The 11651-nt window shown below is 42.2% G+C and overlaps 2 protein-coding genes across 9 annotated transcripts in view; both read left to right on the forward strand.

Moving 5' to 3' along the window:
• The window catches only part of LOC126406830 (uncharacterized), a 182727-nt gene that overhangs the window by 84840 nt on the left and 86236 nt on the right, over positions 1-11651 (forward strand). The gene's annotated exons all lie outside the window — the stretch shown is intronic.
• The window catches only part of insyn2ab (inhibitory synaptic factor 2Ab), a 34207-nt gene that overhangs the window by 3460 nt on the left and 19096 nt on the right, over positions 1-11651 (forward strand). For both annotated transcript variants that reach the window (XM_050071352.1, XM_050071353.1), the window contains one exon: positions 9177-10347. In XM_050071352.1, the coding sequence (XP_049927309.1) occupies positions 9182-10347 (1166 nt within the window). In that variant the 5' untranslated portion in view covers positions 9177-9181. The remainder of the gene's footprint in view (positions 1-9176; positions 10348-11651) is intronic.

Genomic DNA, 11651 nt, shown 5'->3' on the forward strand with positions numbered 1-11651 from the left:
AGCTGAACATGAAGATGAGCAGTGATGTAATTTGACTTTGATTTATATACTTATCATAATGCGTGTCTTTGCAGCCTTTGACAGACATGCAGTATTTATCTGATGATGCAGAGGCTGATTATCGAGATAGCTGTACTTGTGAATTGTCTGGGCTTGATAGTGAGGAATATTGATGAGCACTCACTAATAGACTATTTTATATTGTGCTGTGATGGACTGCCAGGATGATGATCATTTATTGGAAAACACCTATCGCATTAAGTGGCGTAGACTGTATGACAAATTCATATGCGATGAGTGATTTGCTCCTCAAGGCTGAATTTGATAAGAGGTGGATTCAGACTTATCATGACTAATGACATGTGTGATCCAGGAAGCTCTGGGGTGCTGCATCACATAGAGAGCTGCACTTATATTTGCTCAGTCGTTGCCTCTCTCTCCCTCTCCCTCTCTCTCACCCTCTCTCTGTTCCTCTATTTTCCACACGTCATTCCTTGACTACCTGAATTTACAGGAAACACTGACAGGGTACAGCTTTAAGGTGCTAAACACTCTGTGGCTTGTCTGTCTCAGCATCTTTTTCCCTTATAAATCATCTTTTACATTACACCCAAGTCAATCATCACATCGACCTGAGTACACATGTATGCCCATAGCCCAGCCCCTTATTAATCAATGAACTCATCAGGGTGATGCACTACAGATGTAAGCTCTGGCGTGAGAGGCAGACACTGTCGTCTCCATCATTTTATACCAAAAAGAAAAAACAACAATAGCAGGAAAGTATGTGATCACAAAAAAAATGCCCCTCTGCATATCAGCCTCTCCAAACTTACTCTTCCCAAGGATCCATTTCACAGCCAGTGCTCTCATCCAGGAGATAGAGGGATGGGACCCTTTTAAAACCTCCCGCTATTCCCCATAACAGAAAGTGCTGCTCAGTGATAAATCTTTTAAGCCAATGTCATAAAGCAAACTTTCACAGGTGTAGCCGGCAGCACGGATAGATACAGATAGCTCTGGACGACTGCTGGAAGAAGATGGTGTGTGTATGTGTGTGTGTGCGTGACTGTGGAGATCTCAAAACAGGCTGGGATTGCTTTCAAAAATTGAACAAAAGACAATATAAAAATCTGGGACCAAAGGGGCTTACATTGTTGCAGGAAGAAGAGCGTGATGGTGTGTTGAGAAAAAGATTACTGCAACGCGGAGGGTGTAGGGGCCGGAACCTATACTGTACAATTGCACAGTGCGAAAAGGAATGCATATGACTACGCACGCACATAACCTTATGGATCGGACAAAGGCAGCGATATCTCGTCCTTTGCATTGTGCTTAGTTGGTGCAATGTCACGCTCTGTAATTTATGCAAATAATGAGAGAAAATCCCTCATACAAAATGGATACATTGCACAGCAACAATGCATACAGTAGAACACACAGGGGGATGACAAGCACAGCAGCATTTGCCTTGTGATACACACTTGATTGCACATATTAGTAAAATGATGAGCTGTAGCACTGACAAACATCCCTTGATGCACTTAGATTGAATAGATGGTGCAGTGGAGGTTACTGTATGGGGCCACTATAATACCATTAGTTAACCATTAATGAGAGTGGCTAGACAGTGTTATTCTATGTAAATATCCTACAGATGCACTTCAGTAATTATTGCGTTGATGCAGGCTGTCAAGGATGTAAGGCAATCTACGCCGCCTCTTTCTCCCTGCCTTGCAATGGGGCATAAATCATGAGTCAGCAGTGTTGTAGACCTGCTGTTGCATGGAAAATGGATCCAACCTCCCTATTAACAATTTTTACACACAACCACGTTTCAACGTTGTGGTGATAAGAAATCAATCATGATACTGTAGCGAAAGGTGCTTTTTTTCTCCCCTCCCTTGTACATGCAGCGTTTTAGCGTGAAGAACTGAAGGGCAATTGCAACAGACAACGTGGTCTGCCAGGGTACATAAGGAGATTTCAGAGGATTACTTTTGCAATTTTAGAGTCAATGCATTATTCATAATCCTTTGGATAGCTGAGGCCAAATCAGGGAAGGACCTCAGGTCATTAGCAGAGATATAGCTTGCTTTGAGAGGAGGAAGAGGAGGAGTAGGAGAGAGAAGACGAGGAGGAGAAGGAGATTCTCGCTCAACCATGTGAATATATTCATGTGTCACGTCAGCCTCTTCTCTCAGTCTGCGTCTATCTGACTCCCAACAATAATAAGTCATTGAGGAGCTTTTCTTGATTCCCTTTGTGTGAATCACCATTTAGCTGCTTTACATGCCTTACATGGCTGCATGGGAAATTGTTCGCGCTCAGAGGAGACTTCCTGCAGATGTGATTACCTTTTCAGTGGTGTGAGATTGGTATTTCTGAGTGTGAAATAGTATGATCCCGTGTGAATCAGCCTCGAACAAATTTCTTTTTATCCGTGGAACCGCTTCTGACAAACAACTTACGCTAAAATCAAAGTGCATACTAGGCTATGTTTCAGAACAAATACCACCCCCAATAAAATCCAGCTGCTCCGAAATTCCAAAACAACTGTGCGTAAATTCATGACACAGCATACCATATTGTTCTTGTATAATGAGACTGAGCTTAGTTGCTTGTTATTTTTTTCTCCTCATCTGGCACTGAATGCATCGCGGCGACTGAAGTGACACTAGAAGCGGTTGGCATGCGGTTTCTTTGCAGCATTAATGGGAAGCAAGATGAAACATGGTTGCCTCTAAATATATTCCATTTCATCAACACTTTGAGCTGAGGGTTAGGTTACAGTGGACAGTTTGCAAGGTGAAACGCATGGCAGGACTCCCAAGAAATACAACCTCATGCTTTTTATTATCAGCCCCTGTCTGCTGTTGTGTGCGTGTGTGTATGTGCACACACTCTGTAAGATGCTGGCAAGGGCCTCTCTTTGAAAAGGTGACAATACGGCCCACGCACACTAATACATACACTAGTGCATGTATGCACACTCACACAAAAGACAATGCAGAGTCACCAGGCACGAAGGCAGTTTTGGGATCATTAAAAAGTGTGTATTCTCTTTATGCTCTTTACACATTAAGTCATTACTGGGACTCAACATGCGCTGCAGATATAGATCAGCTGCAGATCAGAAATTAACATTAATCTTATCTACCCGTTCCTTTCCTTTCACTAATTTCATGGGAGTAGTGAAACTGACAGTTAGGAAACGTCTCTTCAGTATGAATTTCCCCAACAGAACAATCACATTGATGGATTTACAATGTCTCCGAATGATAAAACATGATTACTTTCAGGGAAGCGGCGACACCATGAATAGCTTGCTTTTGTGTGGTAATAAATGATTCATTGGAGTTTATTTATCGCGTGGTGTCTTGTCATATGAAAATGATTAACCAGCTCTTTCTGATGTTTCCTTTCAACCATATCAGACATCATTTCATTTCCTTGTGCTGCTTGATATATTTCATGCTCCAGCTATGAAATGTGTTTCTGCGCGGATGAGACAGAAAATGCAGTATTTCTCATTTGATCGTATGGACCTTAATTTGAAACTCTGCGTGGGGGGTGACTACAGCGGCAAGCTGTTGTATTACAAAAGTCAGTTTTTGCTCCTTTGTCTGGTCAAAGCAGTTTCTGATTTATTACATAATCAATATACATCAAGCTTTGCCATTGGCATTCACAAACACAAGAAGTTATGATTGGCCATTCCTTAGCCCCAGTTGAGCAAGCTTTGAACCCAGCAGTACCTCAGTCAGCTTTCCCCTTTCCTGTTGTGTTACATATGCAATGTGCTTGGCTCATATGTTGAAAAGACGACCAAAATTTTGATTAAAAGATGTGGCTGGGGGACTCTCACAGTCTTCACAGACACATTGCAATGTATATAGTCACATCTTGAGTTGGCTGATGTTATCAAAATGCTGGCTAGCTACATTAGCTGCCTAACGCACCACATCAAGAGGAGTTAGCCTAATGTTAGATCACCAACATCAGCCAGGTTTGCTTCCTGCTTATTTCTGTGGTATTGTTAAGAGATTCGGAAAAGGACAGATACTGGTAGGTTTCTGAAAAGGCTAATGACCCTTTGTATTATCACTGTAAGGCTATGTGCCGCCCAAAGTAACTCATGCAACTTCCTACAGTAAAGACAAACCAGTGTGAGGTCAGCACCATGGTCTGTATTCAGTAATAAATGCATAGAGTAGCCTACTTAACCGATCCCCAGAGGGGGAAAGGCGACACATACCTGGCTTTGCACAGGCATTATTGACTGATAGTCATGTCATCGTCTGTCTCTTCTTCTCCCTTTTTCATTGAGACTGGAAGCTTCATTTTGCGCCATTTTGCCTTGTTCAGAATGATTAACATGGCGGCACAGTGGTGCAGCAGTTAGCATTGTTGCCTTACAACAAGAGGGCTCCTGGTTCAAACCTGGGGTGGGGGAGCCCTTCTGTGCGTGGGTTTCTCCTGGTACTCCAGCTTCCTCCCACAGTCCAAAGACATGCAGGTTAATTGGTGACTCTAAATTGCCGGTAGGTGTGAATGTGAGTGTGAATGGTTGTCTGTCTCTATGTGTCAGCCCTGAGCTTGTTAGGCATCCTGTCCAGGGTGTACCCCGCCTCTCGCCCAGTGTCAGCTGGGATAGGCTCCAGACCTCCTGCTGCAAGCGGTTACAAAAACTGAATGAATGAATAATAGTTAACAGTGTGAACATTTCCTTACATTGCATACAGTCGTCCCTACTGTTGGCTTCTTGAAGCTGTAGTACCTGATGCCCAGAAACTATCTAATAAACACTGCAGCACACAGCATCCCCATATTCCTTTTTGTCAAGTTTGTCCGAGTTAGCAACAGTAACTAAGGGCAGGACTTTGGATCGGTCAATTTTATTGATTTACCAATGACAAACAACCATAGGTGTAAATTCTTGGGGGGGTGCAGAGGACATGTCCCCATCAGTATTAAGAATGTATGCATTTTTACCCCCCCAGTAGACATGAGAGTAGCAGAGGACTTTTGTATTTACCATAAATCAATACATACAATGCACAAAGTGGTGCATAAAACTTTATCTGAATGCATGTGCAAGTGCAATGCAAGTGTTTGATGCTTACATTTACTGGCAGAGGACCCCCCCCACCCCTCTATTTTATATGTGTCCCACCAATGTTGAAACAAACCTACACCCTTGTAAACAACTGTGGCTTGAATGCTTCAAAGCAATTATTTCAATTTCCATCATTTATAAACCATATGCTAAAACATTTGTTAGAAATCTGCCTCACACTTCTTGGAGACTTTAACACACCTAAACCCATTACTGTGTGACCTGTGTGTGTCCCAAGCTGCCTGTATAATAAAAAGTTGTCACAAACAGTAATCTGTAAACATTTAAAGTTTAAGGTCACTTCAGCCGGCCAACTCACACGGAACAGATTTATTATGTGATGGCGGAGTATGTGCGGACTTTAGATGTGATGTCTTGGCTCTGACCTCGTCACTCCACTCAGCACAGCAGAGATCGGGGAGTGGAGATAATAAATTTCCCCCCTGGGGACTTTGGACTCAGAGCCTCCAGGTGGATACAGGTGGAGAGGCCTCACACCAGCTATTATGCAGAGTCTAGTATGTGTGGGCCACAGCTGCTGTGTGGTCATTTGCTCTTGCAGGAACCTCAGACCACAAGGGGAATTTATTATACTAGACTCCTGCTACAAGTGAGCCAACTGCTGCACAGCTATACCTTAACAAAACACCTCCAACCATTGTGGGTACGATACTATCAAGTAATCTAAATGCTGAAGAATGCACAAAATCTTATCAAATGCCATGTAGCATTGATAAGACGGTGACCATAAGTGTGTGTGTGTGTATAGGAAGCTTGAGGTTGGCAGTGAGTGTGGTTGAGTGTATCGGTGCAGAGAACAGGAGCTCAGACGTTTAGATGTAATTATGATATGAAGAACAGTAAAGCGAGCTGTCACATGAACCCATTTGTTTGAGTTGGAATGCTTCCCTAATGTAAAGCCAAACAGGATCTGTGTGGATAAAATGTAAATGTGACTCTCCTGTGTGCAACAAAAGACTTCCCCATGAAGCCAAGAGAACTGGCTGTGTGCGAGGCCGCAGCGTGTTTAAACCATTAAAGCTCATATACAGCGTTACCCTCTAAAAGAAATTGGAGTCCACAGTGATCTGATAGGAAACCCCAAATATGACATGAGCCGAGGGGGAAATAAGCCACAAAACCAACTGAACCCAAAACACTTAATACTGAAACATGAGTACTGCTGTTTCACCACAGCATAAACAAGTCATAATGCATTTGTAAAACCAGAGGAAAAATAAGGTTTGCTACTCAAAGTTATCTTTCACATCTACTGGAGAGCAATAACAGCCAGCAGCTTTTGCGGTCCTATAGTTTAATGATATTGTCAAGCACACAAACATCTCCTAAAAAGCATAAACTCACATTCCCACATAAATAAATATATGTTAGAGTAACCGGCAAACACTTGAGTTGATTAGGTAAAGCCGTGATCTGGCACAACACCCCGAGTTAACGACAAAACTGTGTTTCAAGCTGGAGGTATGTATTGGAGGCTGACAACTGACATAAGTCAGTAAACAGAGTTTTTGAATGGTGGCAGCAGGAGCAGGGAGCGTAGCGCAAACACAATTATTATTCCAAAAAGGTGTCCCGGAGCAAATGATCAGACTTTTGGCAGGCGGGCTTGCTTATGAAAAACTACTGTACGTAACTAGCAGTTGCAAGTGTTGTCAATGAGCTGTGCAGCAGAAGGGTTAGCACAGTAAAAAAAAACTTCCATTCATTTTCTCCATAGACAGTTTTAGGTGAATCAGAGTTGGAGGACCTCTAAAGCCTGGACGGACAGGAAACTCGCCAAGTTGAATCATCAGAACAAAAAATTGAACAACTGTGTTATTAAATATCTGCCTCTTTGATAAAAAAAATTGAAGGCACAAGCTTTGTAACATAAAAACGTCAGATGAGAAATTAACTACAGCTCCAATGATGCATTTCCAATAAAACAGCTTAAAATTATGTGTTGCAAAGTTACAGTAAATAAAAGTGGAGGCAGTAACAGAAACCTATAGGCTGCTTATATTATCTGGAAGAGTCCTGTATTTTTTTTATCACGCAACACTGAGGATGTCATTAAAAGAGACATTTGAAATGAGAATACAGAGTAAGGAAAATAATAATCTGTGTGACAAAGCATCAAGTATATGTGGCGCCCCCCAGAAATGTTTCATAGTGGTGGCCAGATGGGGCCACTGAGAATCTTCGGGTGGCACACCAAAACCAAAAGCCATAACTAATGTCAGGAAATTGCTTTTGCTGTTGAAGTATATAGGCTAGTTGAAACTTTTTCAATATAGATTGTTAAGGAATCATATACTGATATACTATAGTTTGTGATTTTAAAGTTGATACGATTCATTATCTAATGGGCCCAGACTAATACCAGTACAGTTAGCATTATGAGTTCTACAACAGTCCTGATTTAATGTGCTGTGTTGGGCAGCAACTATTTAACGGCATTTCTCAGTAGTGTGGTGGTAACGTCACTACTTTCTGAGTCAAATTTCTGCTGCTTTGCTATTGGCTTTTCTTGGCAAGACCTGCCCTACTCTGCCTCTGATTGGCTACATTGCACTTCTTGATTTGTCTCTCATGTGTCTTGCCCATAGACTGTATATATTTAGTGGATTTGCAGTGGACACTTGAAAAATAGGCACAACAAGGGCCAAGAAAAGAGCTGAGAGACACAGAACAGTAGTAAGAAGAAAGAGAGGAGAGACATACTGATGTCACGTGTTATTTGCAGGATGTGTTCATGTCCAAATGTCCCCCCAAAAAGAAGAGTTTTAATTTAGATCTTTTATTTTTTATTGCTTTTCATTAAATGGTTTTATTGACTTAAAAATATATTTTGGAATTCTGGTTTTTAATTACTGACAGAGCCAGATAGCTGACTGAAAGAGGCCAAGACAGAGAAATACATTAAGTAGGAAGAGGAGAGAGAAAGAGAGATGGCAATAGGCCGACTGATGATGTCGTGTTATTGGAGGACATGTTCAAATGTCATAAAGTCTGTTATTTTACAATGAACAGTCCAACTGAATTTGTGTTTTTTCCTGCCTATTTTTTTTTCTGACAGTTTTTCTGATCTCTGAGATTCTGCTGCTTTGACATTGGGTAAAAAAGTAAAAGTAGCTTTGCAAGTAGCGAACTACTTTTGCCATTTTTCGTAGCTTATTCATTGTAATGAAACTTAATTTTGATGTTGAGTAACTAGTAGCTTAGCTCACTACATTTTCCATGTAGCTTGCCCAACACTGTTAATGTGGTATGTATCTGTGTATACACATGTTGCAAGGTCTTGCTCCTCAAATAGATTGGTTGTCCTTTTAAGTATACAGCTTTTATATGAAGGAGTACTTTGATTGTAAGGAACAAAAGATCTACTAGGAACAAGCCTGCTCAAGATTAGGGGACTAATGGCTATCCAAAGAACCCATTTTCATTCAGATATCTTTAGGAGGGAGGTCAAGAGACCCCTCTGAAAAAGGCCATGCCAGTTGTTTCCATGACAATATTTAGCCTCACTTTGGAGAGGAATTTAGCCCCCTTCCTGCCTACAGGATTGGCACCAATGGGTGCCTTAGATTTCACAAGACACCAATACGAGTGTGCCACAGCCTCTTTAAGACAATATCGATGGACTCCAGATATTTTAGCTGGGACAGGGGGGGCAGTTGTATCAAGTGTTTCATATACATAACCAGATAGTTTGACTTGTAGATGAAATATGCTTTGTGTGTGTGTGTGTGTGTGTGTGTGTGTGTGTGTGTGTGTGTGTGTGTGTGTGTGTGTGTGTGTGTGTGGTTTTCAATGTTTTACTTTTGGCACATTTCACAACATGTTTTAATAAATGCTGAGCTGTAAATTTTGGATTTGGATTTTGGATCACAGATTGTGTTTTAATAAAGGTTTATATTGTGTTACCAGAGTGTGAAGTTATGGTCCCAGATGAGAAGAGAATCATTTGTTACAGTATCTTACTGAAGCGATTTCAGATCAAATTCCTCCCCAGATTATAACAGAGTAACTTTTTTTTCTCTTTTACCTTTTTCAGGAAATATGGTGAGCAAAGAGGACACCAAATGCGTTGTTCTCTCAAATTCAGATGAATCCGATTCAGAGACAGGCCCATCACACAGCCTCGATGCACAGTCTGGACCAGAATCAGGCAAGCAGCAGGTGAAGAAGAGAAACAAGGCCTTACAAGTGCGTTTTAAGGATATCTGTGACGCTCAGAATGAGCATCGTGGAAAACGCTCTAGATCCATTTCCTGCAAAGTGACTCACCGAAAGTACATGACCATGCCTGCCAGACGCTCTATTCCAAATGTTACCAAGAGTACAGGTGTCCAGACATCGCCGGACCTCACTAAGCGATACAAGACTTTCCCTTTTGAGAGGAAAAAGGGACATACATTTAAACATACTGCTTTGGTGGAAGATTATAAAGGACAAAACAATGGTTTTTTGAGTGACATAAAGACGGGAGGAGAGGATGGACAACCTATCGGGGAGTCCTCTAATTACAAGGGTAAGATTGTGGGCCAGACAAAGGCATTGCTTCACCACACTGATGACAGCAGTGATACAGAGGATTTGCTTTCCAGTGCCAACTGTGTGGATGGACCCTCTTGTCCAGACTCTTCACATTTCTCGGAAGAGTGCCATCCGAGCAGCCCTCCTTCCAAAAGAGAAACAGAGTACCAGGTTTGTGGGACAAGGACCAAACACAAAGGATTACCCAAAGAAGACATGGACGCTGGCACTTCCTCAAAGCGCCAGCTGGCTAACTCAGAGTTTTCACAGGAAAAGTCAAAGGGCACGGGCCCTGTCGCGTGGAACTCTTTGACACAGGTGGAGTCTTTAGGAAGCCCGTCTGTGAGCTGTAAACGGAAAAAGGGCACACAGCTAAACGAACAGCAGTCACAGACACTTCCCCATAGTGCCAAATGTTCTGTGCAGTCACAAGGGCAGTGTCGGACAAGGCATGTGTCAGCCTCCTCTAAACTCCAGCAAACAGTTGGGGGGGATGAGGGCTTTCCTCCAAGAGACACAGGAGCCCCGGGCATGGGGAGCAGCCAGCAGATAATGCCCTTATCTGGAGACAAGGATATCAAAGCACAGCTGCAGGCCATGGAGAGCCTCATCAGCTCTAGCCAGGAGACCATCAAGGTCCTACTTGGAGTCATTCAGGAGCTGGAGAAAGGTGAAGCGCAGAGAGAGGGGTGAGTAGAGGAAGCTTTACAAAGCCGTGACTTTTATACATGCAACCAAACACACATTAGACACACAATGTACATGTCACAGTGTGCTGTCAGGAAAAACTATGACAAAAGGTAATTCCAAGTCTTGAGTCTCGTAGCTTTGGCCATCACTCCTATTGGTTATCAAACAATGACTCGCCAAAGAATGGATGTTTACACTGGGCAATTTTGTTAATGACTTCATTGGATCCTCTAGGTTTCTCTTCAAGATAAGTTAACCTGTGATGTTTGTTTAAATGCTGCACTGATGTCTGACTGCTGGTGTTTCTCAATCTGTCAGATTTCTTTTTAGCTTATCACTGGGTTCCCAGATTTCAGCCAGCCCAGTTTCCAGTAGAAAATGTTGGCATTGTACATTTCAAACAAATCACATCAGCGTTTCTGAAGTGATGTGGTTCAGATTGCTTGTTTATGAGCAGAGTTTCTAATGAGGAGGAGGAGGAGAGGATGGTGGGTGACATGAGACCTAGGTGAGATGGCTGCCAAGTGGCAAACCACTGTTTGAGGCCAGCTGTGTTTGTGGTGTCGAAAGTTGGTATTTTTAACGACGCGGCTTGACATTACCAGCAGTGTTTGTGGCAACAAAAGCAGATATTTTTTTCGGAAGACGTCCCGGACATGTCTATCCATGGTTGTGGTGACAAATCCGGATGTTCTAAAGCCAAAACGATCTTATCCTGACCCTTACCAGCTAATCATGTTAATCACAGCAATGTCACAACATAAATTTGAAAACTGAAACACAACGAAGCATTAAGTTTCAATATATTGGCCACATATGAAACTTACAAATGTATTGTATCTGTGGTTCGCAAATATACAATGCCAAGATTTATTCTGTCAATTCAGATGTTTCGGCAATGAACATTGTAAGCGCAATGTCATTGTGAGTAATTGCAATCATAGCCTGAGCCACAAAAATAGCACGTAAGTTGTTTGGCATGTATGTTTACTATCTTAGTTTAGCATATTAGAATGCTAACACTTGCTAATTATCACCAAAAACAAAGCACAGCCAAGGTTAGGGCTGGGCGGTATACCGGTTTGTACTGAAAACCGGTATTTATTTTCGTTATGATATGAATGAAAGTGTTTCAGCGGGGACCCATTTCACCGCTGCACACCACAGGCACGCTTGAGCGGGTGAGAGTGAGAGCATAGAAAAGTTTAGAGGTGAGAATGGCTGCTGGAGAGAGTCCTGAAAGCAAAGCAACTGTACATGATGACCCAGAAGAACTCATACCAAAAAGAGCAGTGTTTCCCCT

Source organism: Epinephelus moara, chromosome 19 (assembly GCF_006386435.1).
Source record: "Epinephelus moara isolate mb chromosome 19, YSFRI_EMoa_1.0, whole genome shotgun sequence".
Classification (NCBI taxonomy): domain Eukaryota; kingdom Metazoa; phylum Chordata; class Actinopteri; order Perciformes; family Serranidae; genus Epinephelus; species Epinephelus moara.